The sequence below is a fragment of the Macrobrachium rosenbergii genome, chromosome 20 (assembly GCF_040412425.1).
Source record: "Macrobrachium rosenbergii isolate ZJJX-2024 chromosome 20, ASM4041242v1, whole genome shotgun sequence".
In the NCBI taxonomy this organism is placed as follows: domain Eukaryota; kingdom Metazoa; phylum Arthropoda; class Malacostraca; order Decapoda; family Palaemonidae; genus Macrobrachium; species Macrobrachium rosenbergii.
Genome location: NC_089760.1, coordinates 6,368,523 through 6,391,500, shown reverse-complemented (window position 1 = coordinate 6,391,500; position 22,978 = coordinate 6,368,523). Strand labels below are relative to the sequence as shown.

The window sequence follows — 22,978 nt, the reverse complement described above, 5'->3', positions numbered from 1 at the left end:
GCCTTTTCCTCATTCAGATATGTCGTATACATTTCTATCAGTTTCTGTTACAATTCCATCTTCCTTAAATTGCCATTCTTTCATACTTCGCAAGAATCCTCAAATTTATACAGATTATTTCCATTATTGCACCATCAACATCTCTCTCTCTTCTATCATGGACATTCACAGATTTCTCATAGAGCAATTCCCCATATATATATATATATATATATATATATATATATATATATATATATATATATATATATATATATATTAGAGACATTCATGCTGATTAAAGGATGAGTGTATCAGCAGCTAATAGCTTGTTATTCTCTAAGAGGAAAATGTTAGTATTCTATATGTGTATTTATATATATATATATATATATATATATATATATATATATATATATATATATATATATATATATATGAGAAGAAGAACTTTACATATTATGAATAAGTAACGTAATTTATAAAACAGAAGCGAAAACCGCAGGAAGTTGTTTTAGAGTAATTGTGTGTCAGTGTCATGCTGATGCAATATCCACATCATGCCTTTAGGATCTGTGTAACAAGGCTGCAATTTTTTTTTTTTTTTTTTTGGTCATTATGAAAATTTCGTTTTCTCTATAAAGACATAATTTACGTAAAAGTCTTCAAGGGCAGTAGAAATATTATCACGTTCTTGAAAACATCGTAAATAAGTTTCTGTATCTCATTATCATTTTCAAAACTTTTTTAGGAAGTTTAAGTTCCCTGACCACATCTATGAGTTTTTCGCTATTTCACAACAAATTTCTATTAATTTTCAATTGAATTTCTATTCAATTCAAGTCTTTTTAAATCAGAGTCTTAATAATTTTAAAATGTGTGTATTTGTACACTTGCGTACTTTAACTTGAATGTTATTGAGGGGTCAGCCTTTTTATAGCCCCAAATAATCTAGTCTTTTTTCCTTCTCACATAATTAGGTTTTGTTAGGCAAGGACGTAAGGACGCAGTTTAACCACACAACATGAAGCTGAGTTTGATATAAAGCATTTCTAACTAACAGATATACGATAGTAATGTCTCCCGGTACGAAGTACCTGTTCCGCTCTACCTGCCGGAGACGCCAACAGATAATCCGGAGTATAATGTGACCATGAGCTCCGTGGGGGAGCCTTTCACATTCTCCGTTGAGCGAGCAGGAGCCGAAACGGGACAAGAACTGTGAGTTTGTAACATTTTCGCGTTCTTCCATATTTTTCATTACTATTTTTTGTTCACATTTGTTCGTTATATTTTCTCCTTGGTCTTATTTTTCTTCTTGGTTTAAGGTTGACTATTCAATGACATACGACATTTTTTTCATGTATTTTTGAATGTTTAAGATGGGAAAGGTTTGGATAAATATACTGCTAACACGAAGCTATTTTGGTTTAAGTATTCAAAAGTATGCTTTTAAATGTTAGTATTTTTAACTTTTTTTGAGAAATGAATAACTAATTCTGTTCATTCTGATCTCTTACAGCATTAAGTATTAACCTTTTGGGAAACTTCAGAATTGAATATAACAAATTTTTCTCTATTCAAAATAGAATATAACAAGTTTTAACCAATAACTCCCTTGAGGTTTAGTGAAATCGCACCACTAAGATAATAAAATATTTCTACTGACAACTCATATTTTTTTGGTCTCAATGTAAGCTTTTCATTGCCACTTGCATGTACAGAAAAAGCATAGTTTTCAACAGCGACCAAATCACAAACAAACTTCTAGCCATTTCTGATAGAATGCCCATTACCCTTCGAGGCAGGGCAACCTGAGAAGTGGCCGTTACTGAAAAGTTACCCAGAAAAATATTTTTATCAATTACACCTCTAGCCTAATCGACTTGGGCCAAATTTCTCTGGCAAACATTCCCACAGACAATCACCGGACTTTAATTTACCTGAACTGTTCCTACAGTTTTCCAGGTTGGGCCACATATTGGGAAGGATAAGCCCTAGCTTTCAGTTCAAGACAATAGTATCAAGAGCTTTGGTGAACATTACAAGACTCTACCTTCACCACGATAAGAATAGGAGAAAGGGAACTGGTATATCTTTTAGCTTTCTAAGCCATCAATAAGCCATAGCATATCGACAAAACATCCCTCTACCTTGAACCTGTGAATACTAAATCAGTCTTGGTCTTACAGAATCCAGCTTAATGTTCTTAAAGTAATAAGCTGAAGGATTTTGCTCGAAAAAGATATAGAAAGGCCACTGAATAGCTATATATTAATCCATTTTTTGTACAACACAGGACATTATGATAGCTAAAGGGCTGTTATCATTAACTCTCTGGTCAACAGGCTAGTTGAGGTGAAACGCTTTTTATAACAGATTCAGCATGGTCGGTGCCCTAACCTTCGAAGACCAGTTCCTACAGATCACTACCCTTTGCCAACAGCTTACTTGTACGGCATGGGAGAGAACACTCACATGAAACTCAAGCACACCTTTCAGCCAAGGCAAACGTATCCCATATTTGCCAGAGATCACGGCATCGAAGAGGTAATATATTGTCGCCATGTATGATTTGCATATGGTAAAAACGTCATTGTGCTTCGTCGTTTTCCAACCAGTCGGCAATTCGAATCCCACCTGTGACGAAACGCTTGTCAGTTATAATTCCCCCTTTAGTGTATGCTGTTCCCGAGGTAGAAAGAACTGGGCATTAAACACATTTTACCTTAATGTTTGGGGAACATAAGAAACACATATATATATATATATATATATATATATATATATATATATATATATATATATATATATATATATGATTATAATAACTTTTGTACGTGATTCATTTATCACACATTACCACAGGTGAAAAAAAAAGTCGTGGTAATGTGTGCCACTGACGAAGGCTTATAAATAAATGTGTGTGTATATACATTTTATGTATATGTATATATATATATATATATATATATATATATATATATATATATATATATATATATATATATATATATATATAATGTATTATATGTATATATAAATATATATATATATATATATATATATATATATACAAATATATATACAAATATATATATATATATATATATATATATATATATATATATATATATATATGTATGTGTGTGTGTGTGTGTGTGTGTACGCCGAGTGACGCAAGGGACCTCCATGAAATTCCGCCAGCCATGTCTTCCTGTACTCTGTCTTCTAGAAATCTCCGCTCATCTACAGGTTCCCTTCTATGAATGTATATAAAACATCGAATTTACTTACTCATACATACATACCTACTCAGATGAGAACTGTGGAAAAGGGAGCCTGTAGTTGAGCCTAGATTTCTGGGTGAGTTCTTCTGGGTGAGCGGGTTCCGTTCTCAGCTACCACTCATTGGTCGCGAGTTTCTCCGACCGGCCAGTGAAGAACTGAATGTGTTCTGGTGGTAGAAATTCATTTCTCGCTCATAATACAGGGTTCGGATTCCACAATGAATTTAATATAAAACATCAATTTACTTACTCACGTAAAAATAAATACCCACTCAGATGAGAGCTGTTAAAGGGGTCTAGATGAGCTAAAATATTTACTGGAAGATAGAGCACAGGAAGACATGATGGCGGAATTCAATAGAGGCCCTTTGCGTCACTCGGCGTTGAAGGCGATGATGATGATGATAGTAATCGCATACAATAAAAAGAATTATGCTTACGTATGTGCATGTAAACGTATGTAACATACGTTTGCAGAGAATGTATGGATTGGAGGAACAAATCCATAGATATGTACGAGTACAAATATATTTAGAAATAAATCTGTACAGAGAGCTTTCGGGAATCTGTTTAGATTTATTTTAGATATATATGTGTACCCATACAAAACAGTGGATTTGTTTCTCCATTTCAAGACTCATGCTACTATGAGTATTTTTTAATATATGGAATTTTATAAACATTTGTGTCCATGCATATTCAAGTTGAGCGTATGTATATGAATATTTGTTTGAATAAGACTAAGTCCACACTACAGTAAAACATGTCATGAACACACGTCTGTATCTTACTGCCTGGACATCACAAACAGCTTGAATAGAAGTTAATGTGCTTCATCCGATCATCCAGTGTTGTCCAAAGGTTCCTTCTCCACTTACGGACGTTGACTTACTCTCAACCTGTTTTTGATGCGTAAGAGATAAGTTGCCACCGTGTGTTGATGACATTTTACTGTTTGAGACAAGACTTGAAAATATCCTCCCACTCGAGAGTTTACTGATGAAATAAATAATATCAAATAAGCCTCATCGTAGGTGCTACCCAAGGCAAATACTGTATTGGCCTTGGTGCTACCCTGGCTTATCTATACGTCAAATCCGAGGTGCTATAATTAGTACTAAAATAGCAGAAGCTCAATAGGACGCGTGTTTAGTACTAGCACCTCGGGGATCAAAGTATTATATACGCCCATTTCTATATTGTGTGGTCGACAAATTATATTAACAGGCGATATCTTTGGTTCCCGAGGGGCTAGTACTAATCACGGCATCCCATTGAGCTTTCCGCAATGTTTAGTACTAGCACCTCGGAGGTGACGCGTAGATAACAAGCATAAGTAGCACCCATATGACTTTCTCCTTGACTTTTTCCCTCCAACAGGGCATCTTGAACGTGTACGGACATCACCCTTACTTCGTCAATGTCAATAACGCTACAGGAACAGCCCATTCTGTTTTGCTTTTCAACTCTAATGCCATGGGTAAGTGAGTAATATTTTCAGAATTACTGGCGGAGGTTGCACACTTTTTCTTCGGTTTAGAACAATTGCTTTTGCACATGAACAATGAACGCATTACTCTTGATGATAATTACATTGATAATAGTAATAAACATCATTACTGGTATTATTATCGCTATTAATTTTCGAACTTTACAGAAGCGTTACTACCCAAACTCTTCCAATTACCACTAACATTAAAACACAGCTATAGGTTACATTCGGATTAGACCAGCTATTATTATATTTACGGTGTCTCAGTTGACCATATGATACCTCATATCCAGCTCTAAGGCATCAAAGGTGATTGAAAATGAAATTTTTTCTCACTCTGCAAAATTTGCCCAATACTTCTTAACGGAAACAAATCGCATAACAATATGGTGAAAACAGAAAATTTTTCTCATTATACTTTCTTTGTTATGCACCCTTTTATTTTTCTAAATATATTTGTTTCCAAGTTCAAGTTTCATCATTTGAGTACCCATGAGTATTCGTTCTAATGATATTCGTTTCAAAGTTCATGTTTAGTCATCTGAGTACTTAAAAGTGTTCGTATCTGTTTATTCAACGTTGGTGTTCTTCGTGTCTTTTGGATTCTAGACTGCTCCATATTTGCCAGTCAAAAAATCGTATCATATTGTACAAAAACTAAATTTTAGTACATCTCATTCTGCAGCTACCTGTTAGCATCATGAAAACTGTGGTATTTTTAAATCAAACTCGAAATCGCTCTGCCCTTTCCCCTCCCAACAGAATACTCGACCTTCCTTCTCGAAAATGGATCTCCTGCTTTGACTCTGCGCACGATTGGTGGAGTCATCGATCTCCACCTTTTCCTCGGCCCTTCACTCGAAGACGTCAACAAGCAATACACAAAGGTAAGGTTACTAAGCAAACTTTCAGATATATATCCCTTTGAGATATTTTGATTCGAAGCCACCGTATTTTTGCCTTATTCAGATTTTAGGAGATGCAGAAGTGTGCCTTTTCTTGAAGGTTATTAGAAATTGACCACCTTAGGCAGAGCACGAATCTTATACTGATATGGGATTCATGATTAATGGTAAAATTAGATGCGTTACCATATACAGGGCAAATATGACTGAACGAATAACGAAGCAAAATACATGACTAGGCTAAAAGAAAACTGGTAATACATACGACGAAATTAAAGTATTGTTTCTCAATAATAATTGCAAATTGCTTAATTGACATACAAGAGAAACTCAATGAATAATTATGAGATGCTTGATGTATAAGTTTCTTATTTTCTCGTTTACTTTACAGATGATTGGTTATCCAGTGCTACCTCCTTACTGGAGTTTGGGATTTCAACTGTCTCGGTGGGGATACAATAACACCAATCACGTTAGGGAACTGAGGAAGAGGACTAAAGCAATGGGGATACCACAGGTTTGTATTACACGAATGGGAGCTTGTACTTATATATATATATGTGTATATATATATATATATATATATATGTGTGTGTGTGTGTGTGTGTGTATATATATATCTGTGTGTATATATGCATATATATATATATATATATATATATATATATATATACATATACATGTGTGATCATGGGCCTCGTAATTTGATCGATGGTATTTTCACCTACCAAAATAGGTTCGAGTTCTGGGCGAATGATTACATTCTTGTCACAGATAACTACTGCCATAAGCCTCCACTATTAGTAATGGTTTCCATTTAGAGAAGGAAGCAAGAACAGCTCTCAGGACTGGTAGCCAAGGCATGAAGACATGTAGACCTATGGCACTAGAGCTAGTAAGAATGACAATGCTCCCGAACCATAAAAATGTATCGGTGCTTACTTTGGCTTGTTATCTACGCGTCACCTACTCTGAGGCCCCAGTACCACCGGCCTGTACCGAGGGGGGTGGGGGTGGGTCGGGGTGATCGAACGACCGCCCCCCATAATTTCTGGAAGTCCATATTTTCTGTGAAAATTCTGTTAACCAAAGTCATTAATTTGAATAACATCTAATCGGGTAGAAGGGCATAGACCGCATTTTCAAGTATTTCATCTTGTATATACCTATATATGCAATGACATATATAGAAGAAGAGGTCCAGTTTTGGGAAAAACGACCCCCACCCCAATAAAATATAATTTGTCGACCACACAATATAGAAATGGGTGTATATAATGCTTCAATGCCCGAGGGACTAGTACTAAACACGGCGTCCCAAGGAGCTTCCAAAGTGATGGCACCAAGTAAGTGATCTTCAACAATTTATCTTCAACTTTGCAACGTATGGGTCTATTGTTTTTTTTTTCATGATTAGGATTAATTTCGTTCATATTTCCATTAGACCTGAGTTAGAAGAGATCCTTAAGTTGCTAGCGGCGCGACTTGCAGCTAATTAAGAAACTTAACAGTTCTGGCCACACTGGAGGCGAGGGGCGATTGACGCCTTGTTATACCTCGCCTCTTGTCGCACGCGATGCAGCATGTTTCAAAAAAAACGGCGGAGTTCCGAGCGTCTTCCTTCAGGAGAATTGGGTTGTCTGAAGTTTAATATAAGTTCATATTCAGCCTCTCTTCAAATCTGCTGAGTAACAAATCGAACGATTCTTGGCTAACTCATACGCAAATGTTCATAAAATTTGTCATGTACACACACACATATATATATATATATATATATATATATATATATATATATATGTATGTATGTATATATATATATATATATATATATATATATATATATATATATATATATATATATATATATATATATATATATATATATATATATATATATATATATATATATATATATATATACATATCGTTCAAGCTTTAAAAATTTGTATTGAAAGTTATGCTTAGTCGATTTTGAATAATTACATGTACTTTCTAGTTTGATAACTTTCTGTTATTGTTGCATCCCATAAAAAAGAACAAAAGACTCAGGCCTTTTGTCATTTTTGCAAGAAAATATTGCTCATTTATTATTCCCTTCAGGACGGCCAAACCCTCGACATTGATTATATGGATGGACGCCAAGACTTCACGATCGATCCAGTCAACTGGGGAGACCTTCCGGATTTGGTCGACGAATTGCACAATGAAGGCATTAAAATCACGCTGATACTGGTGAGTGATTATTCGTAACTCTCAGAAAGTGACAGAAAAAAGCCTCTGACATAATAATGAAACTAACTGAAGTGTCTTCTTCGTTAAATCTAGTAAATAGTCGACAAATTTAACGTTCAGAACAAGGTATCAGTTGTTTTCTCAAGTTTGTTAAGTAAAAGAACGTCTGTTAGTAAGGCAGAAAGAATAATAATTGAAAGAAAATAAGGATTACCATATCCTCGACCTTAATTATTAGCATGCGTCTTTATCAGTAACTTCAAATTCCTATTTGCCTGACAGAATATTTAGGTTAAAATTTAATTTGTTCCTAAAGAAAATAAATAAAATTATTTAATTAAGGAACTGATCAGCTAAATGTATACAAATTCACTAATGCTGCCGAGAGCTTTACCTGCATTCATAGAGGTCGAAGATTCCGAATGAATGTAGTTTCTAGAGATTATTCTTTCAGCTCTCGGATCTCCTTGTGGACCACTACTACCTGCGCGAGACTGCTGATGTTCGTTGCATGCTTCAATAACATACGATATTTTTATAAGGCAGGGTGTTAACCTTGCTGTCTTATCGGGACTCGAGACCTGTATGAGTGCATAAACTCCCAGGCCAGGCTTAGTTTGTTTTGTTAATTACACATAATTTATATGAAATATATTTCGCAGGATCCAGGTATAGTGGCCGACTGGGACAGTTACCCTCCGGGCGAAAGAGGCAGAGACGCTGACGCCTTCATCAAATGGGCATCGAAGCTGTACGTGCCCGACGATCAGGATCCTTCCTGGGCAGACTACATGGTCGGTCGAGTGTGGCCTGATTTTCCTACAGTTTTCCCTGATTTTTTAAAACCAGAAACTCAGCAGTGGTGGAGTGGTGAGCTGAAGATTTTCCATGAGGTAGGTTACGACGACGCAACTGTGGACTGCATATTTTGGGAGTGTGTGTGTGTGTGTATGTATGTAATTCAGAGGTGACGTGAAGAGAAAGAGCAACTGGCGAAAATATACGTATCTGATAAAATGCTAAAAGCACGGGGAATCTGGGCCAACATATTACAAGAAAATTTTTAAAAATAGAGTATTGTGTATCTCATAATAAAAATTATGAATAAGTCTCGTTATTCATGTCAATATGATTTGTAATTTAATAAGCATAACGAAACTCATGACAAATGATAATTAAAAACTTCGCCTATTGCAAATGCATTGGTTTTATGACGGATAGGATTCAAATATATCAGAGGCTTTAATAATGATATTTTCACTTGCAGCTTTGATATACATCTAAAAATAGGACTGTTGTGGCAGCTGTAAAATGTTTAAGTAATGAAAAGGACAGTAATTTGAGTCACTAAAGCCTAGGTAATACGTTCAAGGTCAACATCTCAAAGACGAAAATAAGACAAAAAAAACTTGAATTTTCTCTGTTGTCAATATCTAGTGAACATAATGATAAAATTTTTTTTCATCAGTGGCACACACATTTGAAAGGAGCTAATATATATTTTATTATGGACCAGTTATCACCTACTGTATTTCGTAGATTGCCAGAAGCAAAACCAAGCAATTCGCCCTATTTTCCTCTGTTCAGAAAGTTCCTTACGATGCCATTTGGATAGACATGAACGAACCCGCAAACTTCGGAACGAATCTCGGAGGCGCCGCAGAAGAAGGAGAGCCAAAGAAAAAGGACCTCCAGTGCCCATTTAACCACCTCGACAGTCCGCCATACCCAACAATGACGGTCCGAACCGGAGATAGCCAGAGCAAGAGAATCAGGTGAGCCAAAATTACGTTATTATTGTGACGGAAATCATTTTACCAGACCACTGAGCTGATTATCAGCTCTCACAGGGTTGGCCAAACGCCAAGTTGCAGAAGTTACAGAAGATGGTTTGGTACATTCGCCAAGTAGTGGAGGCTAGAGGGCTGCAAATTGGTATGTTGATCATCCACCCTCCAATCATCAAGCATACCAAATTGCAGCCCTCTAGCCTAGTGGAATGAAATGGAATATAAAATTTAGTCCAAAGGCCGAGCGCTTAGACCTATGAGGTCATTCAGCGCTGAAAGGGAAATTGAGGGTAAGAAGGTTTTCAAGGTGTAACGGGAGGAAAACCTCGCAATTGCACCGTGAAACAATTGCTAGGAGAGAGTGGAAATTAAGATGGAAGAAAGAGAATATGAACGGAGGTACAGTAAAAGGAATGAAATGGGATGCAGCTAGGGGCCGAAGGAACGCTGCTGAGAGCTTGAAGTAATACATATAATGTACCGCATGGGCTCCGCTGACGGTACTACCCCACCTACGCGGGTGAAACATTCAGTGAATCCCCGAAAAGTTAAGTATACCTTAGTTTAACCAGACCACTGAGCTGATTAACAGCCCTCCTAGGTCTGGCCCGAAGGATTAGACTTATTTTACGTGGCTGAGAACCAACTGGTTACCTAGCAACGGGACCTACAGCTTGCTGTGGAATCCGAACCACATTATAGCGGGGAATGAATTCCTATCACCAGAAATAAATTCCTCTAATTCTTCATTAGCCGGCCGAAGACTCGAACGCGGGCCTAGGAGAGTGCCAGCCGAGTACGATATCGACCCATCCAATGAGGAACTAAGAAAATACATTTGCTCTCTTTAGTCCCAATTGCTGCTTTTCATACCTTTCTCCCTCCATCATCTCGATTTTTTGTTTTTAAATTTTTTTTTGCTTTTTCGGGGTTCTTCGCTAATACTGATTCAGTCTGTCAACTGAGATTCATGTCTAAGACGCTCCGTAATTTAGGATGGTAAGTGGTTAACGTATATAATATTTTGTTGTTTTTCTTACTTTCCTAGTAGCTGTTCTAGTTCTGGACAACACATTTCACCCTTAAGCTTTATCGTACTAAGACCTTTCAGAATTGGTTATGTGATCTATACTAACACCAAAGGCTCTTAAAATCTAAGATTTTATCATATCTGTTTGTAAATACTATTTGTATTTGGATGTTCAATAGTATCTATTACAGCGTGTTTATTCCCACGCTCGCTTGTCAAGATTAAGAAATCCTAAAATCAATAAAATGTCGTTAACGAAATCGTCAATGTCATATTTAGTATTCAAGACCCACTCATCATTCTTTTATTCTCAGTGAACATTCTTTATGCATGTCCGGTAACCAGACGGATGGGGAAAACGTTTACCTTCATTACGATGTCCACTCACTGTACGGATGGTCGGAGACAGTCTCCACACACGCGTAAGCACAAATATTCTTTTATATAGTTTTTCCAAAAAAAAGTGAAGAATTGATGCTCGTTCGTCATGCCAATCGATAGGTCTGGCCACGAACAAACACTTCTGACGCAGATAAATTTCTTCAGCGTATGACCCCGAGAGAAGCCATTGTGGTTTTGAACTCACTGCTAGCGCAAGTGTTTTTCACGTTGTACTTTTAACTTGTTTCAGCTCATTAACGTCTACGATATTCGTCATCCTGTCCATTGACCTAATTTTAATGCAGTGGATCATATTTCAGATTACGTTTGAACTCAAGTGGTAAGTACGTCACATATGTTACTGCAAACTATAACGCGTCATTCGCTACATCGCACTCACAGGAAGGTTAATATTTAGCCTAGAAATTGAAAAAAGGCTTTCAAAAGAATTATCGTTGGAGGGATAGTTCGTATGACTGATATACAAACTGGCCAGTTGCCTGAGACTCAAACACATTAGTGCTGATGATCATAACAGTTGTTGGCAATGGCGCAATGCATGATTTACTCATGGCCAGCAATGCTCTTGAATTTTTAGATTGTTTAGTTATTTGCAATGTTCTATGAAAGAAACTACCCCAGAAAAAAAAAACACGCAATTTTTTTTCCCATGGAACAAGGTAAATGAATCGTTTTAAAATGGTGTAACAAGAAATATCGCTACACTTCAGTTTTCCTGCAATTGTATTCATAAATATTATCGAAAAACGTGTAATGTCAATACGCACATGTTCTGACTTCAGTGTAGTCTTAATCAATGCCACAATTTATCTATGGACACTGAATATAAAATATAATGAGACTGAAGTGAACTGTCCCTCTAGCTAACCGTTTGTTTATAAAAAGAGAGTCCAAGAATGTTAGACAAATTTCCTGTTACCCGAAAGCTAATAAAAGAATTGCTGTTCATCTTCCAGTGGTCTCCAAGACATCTTCCCGGGTAAACGACCTCTGGTGCTCTCACGTTCGACCTTTGTTGGATCAGGTCATTATGGCATTCACTGGCTGGGAGACAACTCGGCCCTTTGGTCTCATTTGAAAATGTCTGTCGTTGGTATGTATTACCTAAACAGCCCTTGTGAACGTGAATAATGCCCACACATGGGTGATACATGAATGCAATGTAATTCTGTACCCACTCTTTCCACTTCTACGGTCTTTCCATTTTATTCTTGTTTTGATTTTTCTGCACATCTCCCACTCCTCCTCTGTTCGATCTCAGTTCAGCCCTATTATAGTTCAATGTCTTGTTCCAGAAGCGTGTTCAGCTCTGTGTTGCAAAACCCCTGTGTCATGACAATAGAGAGATGGTAAAGAAATAATGTAAGGTTTTTTATAGCATAAGATTGTGAAGAATCCAATATTGGTGTTACTGCAACCGTCTAGCCACCAGACATTTGGAAACTAACATTCGACTTCAGAAGGGAGGTAGTTATTCAACTTCAATAACAATTCAATTTTCTGCCTGTAACTTTTCTTGAGTTTTTTTTTTTTTCAAGAACACCCCTTACTCACGTAAGACATGACTTCATATTTTTTTTCAAGAACACCCACCTAAGACATGACACTTTATTTACATATCCCTCTTACTTACTCATAGTTGCAAGACATGACTTCATATTTTTTTCAAGAACACCCACTGGAGTGCTACTCACCTAAGACATGACTTCATTTACATATCCTTCTGTACCTTTTGCTTACTCATAGTTGCATTTTCTGTGCTATCCTGACCTATCTTGTTACTGTTGTGTGTGTGTGTGTGTGTGTGTGTACATACATATATATATATATATATATATATATATATATATATATATATATATATATATATATATATATATTGGTTTGAAGCCGTTGATACTGTGAACGCAGCTTACCCTCCATAATCAGTCTATCAAGTATAAGTTTGAACATAGGAAAAATGGCAGAAAAATGGCAAATGCTAAACGGCCAAACGAGACTCGATTATGAAATGTTTCACGACCAATGAAAGAATAATAATTAAACAGTGGTCAGTGTTTTTCATATTTGCATTGCAGAGCCGTGGCAAGAATATGAGGTTACGCAAACTATATTAATGTATGCAAAACGGAGCGTGCTGCGCAGATGGCAGGAATTAGTGCCGGTGAAACGGTACGAAATCTGGCATTGTGGGAGATTTTGGAACATTTTTTCCGAATTCTTTCGGGGATATTAAGAACAAGAATGGGATGAAAACTGACGAAAATGTTAACGAAGCCATGCCTACTGAATATAAAAATAACATACATTTATGCATATAATGTACAATACTAGTTGATAATGAACGTTTATGCATTAATCGCGGTTCATGTACCGCCGTGAGTTTATTTGTTTTATAATCTAAATACAAAACAGGCTGTTTTGCATTCCATTTCTTCTGCTATACTGCAGGAATGTTGGAATTCAATCTCTTTGGCATACCGATGGTCGGAGCTGACATCTGTGGCTTTAATTTGGAGACAGATTTGGAGCTGTGCGCCCGGTGGACGCAACTCGGGGCCTTTTATCCGTTCAGGTAAGCCGTTCATTGTTTCGCCATTGTCGTCGTTCACTTTCATTTCAGTCGTTTTCCGGGAGAGTAAACCTTCTCACTCAGTCTCTCTAGGGTACTTCGTCATGTAAAATAGTGTGTTTGACTTTTAAGCAGAGGGCCAAATAAGATTCACATTAATCAAAACGATAATAAGGCTAACTGCGAGAGCTTATAGTTCCATAATATCAATTCTGAACAAGAAACGGGGCGAAGGAATCAGGATGACTGATGAGAATATCTGGAAGAGGAATCTCAGCAAATATTAAAGTTAAAAAAAATCGTTTTACTGAACTCATTAAATAAAAATTCATGAGAGAGAAAAGAAAAGACGAAGAACAAAGACAGCAGAGATATCAATAAACTCATAAATTTTAACATTGGCTTCCATAGAATCTCCTGCACTGAATGTGATTCATTATCGTGTGCAACTAATTTATTTACGACTGATAGATTCATCTTGATACTCGACATTCTTTTGTTTGTGTTTGCAGTCACTTGTTCTTATAAAAATATCTAAGGAAATGCTAATGTGTGGTTGTCATACTATATATATGTATATATGTACATGTATATATGTATATACACAACCACACATTAGCATTTTCTTAGATATTTTTATAAGAACAAGTGACTGCAAACAAAAACAAGAAGTGTCTGGCAACTGACTGCAAAAGAATGCAGCGCAGGAAGACAAATCTGTCACACATGAACAGACAAGTTGCACACGATAATATGAAAATCATTCAAGAGATGATTTTCTAGGAGACCATTCCTCTTTTTGATGGATTTGCATAAGTTGTCAGCCAGTCACTCACATTAGTACACTTTCAACTGCTCTCCAAGAAAGCGCAGAATAATAATAATAAATAAAAATCACCTGCATATCTGTTGCTTTATGGAGTCATCAGTGAAGTGAAATCTGACAGAACGGTATTTTTCAAACTATTAACGTACTTTAGTACGAGAAGACCGTGTGAATCGGTAAAGAACTTTTTGATGCTTGCACCATAAATATCTGGTTCGTGACAGGTACACATATTTTTGCTAATTTATCATGACAGTCCCAAGGCTGAGTATCACAGCTTGAAAAATATCTGACATTTTGTAAGTCTAAATCAACATCTGCGTCAGATTTCACACATATGTGATTTTTACTTGAGTGATCTCACAGAGTAATGGAGGTGAATATACGCATTTTATTGTCTTGAAGCTGTCGCAGAAGTAATTGAATGTGTGATATCAGAGTTCGCTGAGCCTCCACAAGAGTTAGTATAGAAACATTCACCCACCTAAGTAATTCAAAGAGAAAAGAATCCAGAGTTTATTAATGAAAGTTATTAGTTAATTGGAAGCCTAAACAGCGTGTTTGGGGTATTGACTGCAGAAGCCATTCGTAAGTTTTACTTCGTTCTCATTAAACACAAGAAGAGCTTCAAATTCGTATCCATATTGGTGTAGGTCACTATAAAAAATAAAAAAACGAAATATGTTAGAAACAACCTGGGAAGGACTATATCTAGCACTTTCAGCGTATTTAAAACAAAGATGATTGTTTCTCATTAGCTTAGGACACAGCTAAACGAACTCAGAGTTTCACGATTTTACCAGGTAATGTAGAATTTTCTGTTTCAGCCGCAACCACAATGCCAAGGGGAACCAAGATCAAGATCCCGCCATGTGGCCGGAGGTGGCATCTATCGCGAGGGAGGTCTTGACTCAGCGCTACCAGTATCTTCCCTACCTTTACACTCTGTTCCATGATGTAACTCTTCTCTCGTTTTGTTTTTCATGCATTTTTATTTTCTGACTTAACCAGCTCGTATTGTCTTTTTATAACAGAACGCTATACTTTAAGGTAGAGTACGTTATCAAACGATTATTTTCGTTTTAAAGAGGTGTTCCTCATCCAAAGATCCACACTAGCGGTCCTGATCTCTTCAGGAAATGACCACTCGAAGGGAGATCATCTCCGGGATGAAATAGCTGCTTTGTTAATTCTAATAAATCTGGGAAAAGCGTGGTTATTTTGGTTTGACTATAGGTTTCGTTATTCATTCAGGTGCATATGAACGGAGGGTCGGTAGCTCGTCCAGTCTTCAGCCAATTTCCAACAGACGAGGTTGCTCTTGAGGTTGACGACCAGTTCTTGTGGGGAGAAGGGATTATGGTAGCGCCAGTCGTCTCTCCCGGGACTGTGGAGAGAGATGTATACTTCCCAGCGGCAAGTATTTCCATTGTCTGATCTCTTTATTTGGTCAGTTAATTGCATGTTCTGGTGGAATCATTCGCTTTTGCGATGCAAGTATTTCGCGCGGGGACTCATCAGGGGTTAGATAATATAAAAATAACGTTTTTCACCTGAAAATCAACCTGTCATTATACGAGCGAATGTCATCCACAACCAGTCCACACAGGTGACAATACTGATATGAAACTCAGCATGAAGGTTAGTGCCAACTTCTACATAGTACAAGTCAAGTGTCCCAGACGCGCTTATCAGTTGGGTATTCGCGCCTGTACTGTCTGGATGTGTTACTGCGGATGAGCTGTAGTCACCCATAATGGGTACACAGCGCACGGGACTAGAATGACATTGGGTGAACAATGGGGCTAGGGGTTGTGGGAATTAAAGGATGAACCTAGCCGTATTCCCGACAAGAAGTGCATGTAATGGTGTTACCAAAATATTACCACATATTTCATAAAAGAAAGTACAAACAAACCTCACCCTTAAATTCAGTATTATTGTACAATCTTGGCTATGGCTAACACTGGAGAGTCTTCGTCCAGTTGGAGCACAACAAGACACAAGTACCTTCTTTTTCACCTGAGCAAAGAATGAAGATCTTTAATGTCCACCAATTTCAGATAGAAAGCAATAAATGCTCTTGCAGGCCAAAGTCCCAACCAATTAGATCAAATCGATGATGCAATCATACTGAGCAATACAAAGCTGTAGAGGCCGGGGAAAAGAACAGCACACTGAAATTAACATAGAACGACAAGCAAAAGCGCCTGGAACAGAAGTTTCAGAATGCTTTCCTTACGGTAAATAGGCAAGTCAATTTAATGAAACTGAACGACAGACTGTATAAATAAATCCAACCTGCAAATTAAGTTATGAAATACAGTATCCATATTTTGACGCATAGGAATATAATTAATATGCATGTAGAATTGTGGCTCACATATTGTTGAAGAAATACATTCCATGATTCTGCACACCAAAAACGAACAATCTGTATTTTCTAGTTTCTGTGTTTTATACTTAATTCAGTTTGTTCAGCCTATTCCAAGTCAGATATTTTCTTGTGGTATTCAGAAGTGCCGACTTCTTCAAATTAAGATATTTTGGCACGAGTTCAGCTACCTCCATAACAGCCATTTTCCTTTATATATATTTATGACATGGTTAAACAAAGTATAGCCTGATATGTAAAAAGTGCAGGAAAAAGTCCTTTACATGAGGGATTTTGCATATGAAAACAAAAGAATCGACTTAGGTCTAAGATTAACTTTTCGAGCATCAAGCCGTCTTTAAGATAACTAAAACATTGAGAGGCCAGTAATCTATTCCTTTGTGGTTATAGCCCACATTTCTCTCTCTCTCTCTCTCTCTCTCTCTCTCTCTCTCTCTCTCTCTCTCTCTCCCGCCCTTTTATAGCCTGGCTAGATATAGAACAGTACTACTCTTCCGGTAAGATTTTCTGATAACAATTTTTTTATGAAGGGTGAATGGTACGACTTGAGGACTGGAGTAAAGGTGGCAACAGGACCCCAAAGCCTCAGAGTTTCTGCTCCCTTGGAGGTCATCCCTGTTTATGCCTATGGAGGAATCATCATTCCTTACCAAGTACCTGCACTGACTACAACCGAAAGGTGAAAATAACTGGTGTTTATTCGTTTTCTTTTCCTCGAACTAATTATTTATTCATTTATTTATTTATTTATTTATTTATTTAAAGATATATTTGTTTTTCCTACTTCTGTCGTCTTCGTAATTTTTGTTTTCTTAAATGTCGCTTTTCTGAAATGTTGGCGTAACATCAGCGCAAAAATGTATCAACCTGAACCTCTCCTTTTCTTACGATATTTTCAAGATGGATTCAACAGTATCATCCAACTATAATACACTAGAATGCTTCTTCGCCACATTCGATGACTATGTAAATCCATCTCGATCTGCAGTCAAAATTGCTTCGTTATAAATATAAGGCAGATTGTTAAAAGGTTTTTATCAGTATTTTAGACACTTCTAATTGAATCACAATCGTACGTGATCACGTACAACTGCCACGATTTGTCATTGCTTTTCAGAAGTTTGTCATTCTTTATCAGAAGTTCTGGTCAATTATGTCGCCAGTTAGTAAACACTCAATCTTATTTTGCCAGTAACGGAATATGGAGTTATAATGGTGCTACTTTGGCTTGTTATTTACGTGTCACCTCCGAGGTGCTAGTACTATAGTAGACGTGGAGGAAGCTCAATGGGGCGCCGTGTTTAGTACTAGCCCCTTGGGGATCAAAGTATTATATACACCGATCTATATTGTGTGGTCGACAAATTATATTAATAAACGATACCTTTGATCCCCGAGGGGCTAGTACTAAACATGGCGTCCCATTGCGCTTTCGCCACGTTTAGTACTAGCACCTCAAAGGTGACGCGTAGCTAACAAACCACGTAGCACTGTTGTATTTCACCCTGCAATTTTGGCGATTGATTTCAGCCGAAGCAATCCATTTGGTCTGTCGATACCCCTGGACTCGTCCATGCGAGCGAAAGGCGAGCTCTTCTGGGATGACGGAGAGAGTGAGCACGTCATGCAAGAAACGTATTTGGCCAACATCACATTCTCGGAGGTACCCATCTGTCTGTTTTTGCGTGCTTCTATGTGCGTGGGTGTGTGCGTGTGTAGGGAAGTAATGTAGAGCTGTGTTATTAAAGAAAAAAATACCAAAGAAAAACTGCAAAAAGTTATCAGCATGGGCGATTGTCTTGGCTTTTTGTTCCATTTACAAGTCTGAGGTATGCATAATAGCACTATATATATATATATATATATATATATATATATATATATATATATATATATATATATATATATATATATATATATATATATATATATATATATATAAAGCAAGCATTAAGCTACAAACGTCCTTTAATATCCAATTGCTCCACCTCGGAAATAATATATTTTCATATATGTTACCCGAAGGCTGCCTGGAAAAAATCTGAATAACAACCTACGGGTAAGCCACTTAACCCTGAATAACCATCTACGGGCAGTGGGAGGGCATAGGGTAGGGGGAGGGGGAGGAAATAGGGTAGAAGGAGGGGGAAGGGGAAAGAAGTGAGAGATAGAGGAGGAGGGGAATAGGGAAGGGGAGGGCGATTGGAGGGATTCGTCCTGAGTTCTAGATATGATGATGGTAATACCTCAAGGTACTTAAGAATTTGTATTTTATTGGCAGTGTTTAATTAAGATACGTTTGGCTTAAGATGAACACCAAAAAAAAAAAAAAACGTGGTAATTTCATCGCAAGTAGTTTTTAGTGAGGGGATAGATCTGTCACAGAAGCATTTGGTGTACTAATGCGGATGCGCGGATGGTGATGAATTAGTTCTTGATCTCCAAAGTTAAGCCCGTAACTACCAATCTTTTTTCATGGATTAAGTACTTACATATGATAATGGTAACACCACAAGCTACTTAAGAGTTTTTATTTTATTGGCAGGGTGTGATTAAGATACGTTTGGCTTTAGATGAACACTGAAAAAAATGTGGTGATTTCAATGCGAGTAGTTTTTTTTAAATTAGGGGCTAAGCCTGCCACAAAAACATTTTTCTGTTACTACTTTCTTCTGTGACAAGAATTGTAAGGGCTGACTGGTGTGGTGGTAGAGGCTACATTTTGAATTACATTGCTTTATGACTGAACGAAAGTAATTCTGATAAAGTCAAACACACCTGTTTAATTATTTGGGCGCACTAAACTGATTACAAGGTTTGCAGTGGGAGGAGTTCAATGAAATCATACGTCTGACAGCATTTGGAAAAAAAAGTGGAGCGTCAGGTGAAAAGTGATAATTAACCCAGAAAGCACTGAAGGAAAAGGTGATGTAAAAACGAAATTTTCATTTGCTTTGCCTGTGTTTGTATGTCTGTCACGGGGTATGGTTTGATTTTGAGTTATAAGCCTTTCTGGAGTGACATTGAGGCAGTGTGCAAAATTTTGTCTGGGTCTGTCAAGCGGTTCGGATTTCTATAGAACACAAACAATTATACAAATATTCACTTGTCATATATATATATATATATATATATATATATATATATATATATATATATATATATATATATATATATATATATATATATATATATATAGCGTGTGTGTGTGCGTGCATGTGAGCCTTTAAATACTTATATTTCTCTCAAAAAATAAGCTCTATCTCCACATTTTTGTTCAGTATGGCCCAGGTAGTTAGGCTATGATAATTATTATTCCAGTTTTTCATTTGTCTCTCACGTAGAAATTACCTTCAGTTTAAGCCATAAATTGAAACCGGAAATATAAAATTCAGCCAATACATCCCTTTCTGATTTTCGTTGCCCAAGCACAAGTGTCAATCATATTGCTAAATATTTTTATGGGTCTTAATATACAGAAAAAGAGAGGGGTTTATCGTATATGATACGATATGCATCGTTTTCCCTTTTCCTGGTGCTGTCTAGGACTTGACCGCCAAACTTTGCGTTAAATGGCGACTGCTGGTTACGAAATGACCGTTGCTTCCGTTTAGTGCTTGTGTGACGTCATCCTAGCTAAAGATTCGCAAGGTTATTTATAAGAAAATAGTGCTTACTCGGTGTAGAATTCAGTAGCAACGTGCTGTGAAGTGCACAAAACCTTACTCTTTCCATGCAGTTTAAAGATCGTACTCATGTGTAGCTTTTTTTCTTCTTCTTCTTCTAGAATACGCTTATCCTGGAGCCGTTATTCAGTTCTTCCCCTGTGGCTGGCTTGAACTTGGAAACTCTCCTATTCTATGGCTACCCAACAGAGCCCTCAGCGGTGGAAGTGAATGGCGAGGCCCTTTTGCCTTCTCATTGGATATTTGAAGAATCTACCAACGTCCTTTCAGTTCAAATGTCAGCCCCACTTGGGGGAAAACATCACTGTCAAGATGTCATAAAATAGAGGATGAAGCTGAAGATAAATGGTTTCATTTTGCCCTAATTTTCCAGACGTATGACTCAGCATAAATTATTTACAAAGCCATGCATGCATTTCACGAACTGCCATTAGATGAAAGTTTATTGCAATTTCTTTTTTCTCCTTTTTGACGATGGTACAGTTCCCGGTGTCGACCAAATACGAAGGCGTTGGCAACGCTGCCTGTGGAACTAAAGTCACTAAACAGCCAAAAAACGTTTGTCAAATGAGGATAAAGTTAACTGACTAACTTTTTCTGTGCATAACTCACAACACACTGAATTATGAAAGGCTATATTCTCATAGCTAAAGTAACAAAAACCTTTCTTTCACGACGTGGCTATAATTTTTCTCTCTCTCTCTCTCTCTCTCTCTCTCTCTCTCTCTCTCTCTCTCTCTCTCTGTCTGCATAACTTTTTTGGGATAAGTCTAATCGTTTCTTTCCCTGCTTGGTTGAACCCTTTTGGTAAGTCACTCCTTTGACGTCATGTTTCTATATTTGTGGTTGCCAAAAGCTCTGGAGGGTGAATTGGAAATCACCTTGAGCAGCCATTTCGTCTTTGTGACTTCTTCATCGCTTTGCGTTACTGTCATTTCATATTACTGAGAGGAAGACAGTTCCACACCCGGTATTTTTAATATTCATTTGATTTTGATTAACCCTTTTATCAATGGTTTTCTTAAAGAGCTCACGTAGTAAATTAATAAATTGTATTCATTCGGTCTTGACACAAAGTTGTAGGTTAAAAATCAGCGCTATGAGGTAAATTAATAAACTGTATTTTCTTGACACAAGTCAAATACAGAGTCAGCTATTTATATCCATACACATACCTACATTATATATACACATATATATATATATATTATATATATATGTATATATATATATGCATATATATATATATATATATATATATATATATATATATATATATATATATATATATATATATTATATATATAGGACATATCTCTAGTTTCGGAAGATAATTTTGCACAAGCAGCTCATGAACAGTACGACGAATTTCCGAAAAATAATGAGTAACTTCCTATATATGTTCCTTGAAGCCGAAAAACTTTAAAGACTACATAAAACCTGGCGAAAAACTGCCATACGAACTTTAAAAAGTGCGTACCAGCAATAAAATATGGAATTTACAGCTAGGACCGACATCTTACGTTTTGAAGACGACCTGAATAGATTCTCAGGATAATTCGCGGGATGAGGACAAAGTCTTCCCATCTATATATATATATATATATATATATATATATATATATATATATATATATATATATATATATATATATATATATATATATATGTGTGTGTGTGTGTGTGTGTGTTTGTGTGTGTGTGTACCAACTGTGGATGATGTAACTTAGAGCTGGCAATTTCATCCCAAAGGATCGACCAATAACTCGGAAGGACTCCTGTAGGGTCCGCTTCCCTTCAGGGAATGTGAGAGTGATCTCCAAGAATGTGGCCTTCCCCTCGAAGATGTTTTCGAAGCCATTCATCTCCAGTAAGGACCAAATCCTGTTCCTTCTCCTCCCAGCGTTGTATTTTAGTATTGTGCAACAAATCCAAAGGCTGCAGAACGTGGAGATTGTCTTGAAGCCTTCGGAAACCCGAGAGACAATGTGTCTTATTTCAATGCTAGACTTGAGAAAGGCACTGAGCACTGGTAACCGTGGCGAATCAGAGTTTTAAGCTGTGTGGCGTTAGTGGTGTAAACTGATCCTGCTTTGCAATGCAATATGATGAAAACAGAAGGTCTTCGGGACTCGCAGAGAAGATTTGGTCTTGAAACCCAGCTATAAGAGGATGTGAGAGCAAAATTTGATCACGAAAAAGAAGCCTTTGTAAGAAAATTTTTTCCTTTTTAATTTGCAGAGGCAACCTCTGGCGCGGCGTAAATCCCCGTAAGTTAATGTTTCTGTAAAAAAAAAAAAAAACTTCCAAAGGCAACCTCTAGTGTAGTGCAGAACCCCGTAAGTTAATGCCTTTGTAAGAACAAATTCTTTTATT

The 22,978-nt window shown here is 36.9% G+C and overlaps 1 protein-coding gene across 1 annotated transcript in view; it reads left to right on the top strand.

The window, feature by feature from the left end:
• The window catches only part of LOC136849024 (lysosomal alpha-glucosidase-like), a 52,026-nt gene extending 31,078 nt beyond the window's left edge, over positions 1–20,948 (top strand). Inside the window, 17 exon segments of the mRNA XM_067121876.1 lie at positions 1,043–1,200; positions 2,359–2,411; positions 2,414–2,529; positions 4,650–4,749; positions 5,524–5,648; positions 6,058–6,183; positions 7,770–7,901; positions 8,564–8,794; positions 9,489–9,676; positions 11,036–11,143; positions 12,080–12,216; positions 13,575–13,698; positions 15,349–15,478; positions 15,776–15,937; positions 17,447–17,595; positions 18,447–18,579; positions 20,704–20,948. Coding sequence (XP_066977977.1) covers positions 1,043–1,200; positions 2,359–2,411; positions 2,414–2,529; positions 4,650–4,749; positions 5,524–5,648; positions 6,058–6,183; positions 7,770–7,901; positions 8,564–8,794; positions 9,489–9,676; positions 11,036–11,143; positions 12,080–12,216; positions 13,575–13,698; positions 15,349–15,478; positions 15,776–15,937; positions 17,447–17,595; positions 18,447–18,579; positions 20,704–20,928 — 2,397 coding nt within the window. The 3' untranslated portion in view covers positions 20,929–20,948.
• The last annotated feature ends 2,030 nt before the right edge of the window (positions 20,949–22,978 follow it).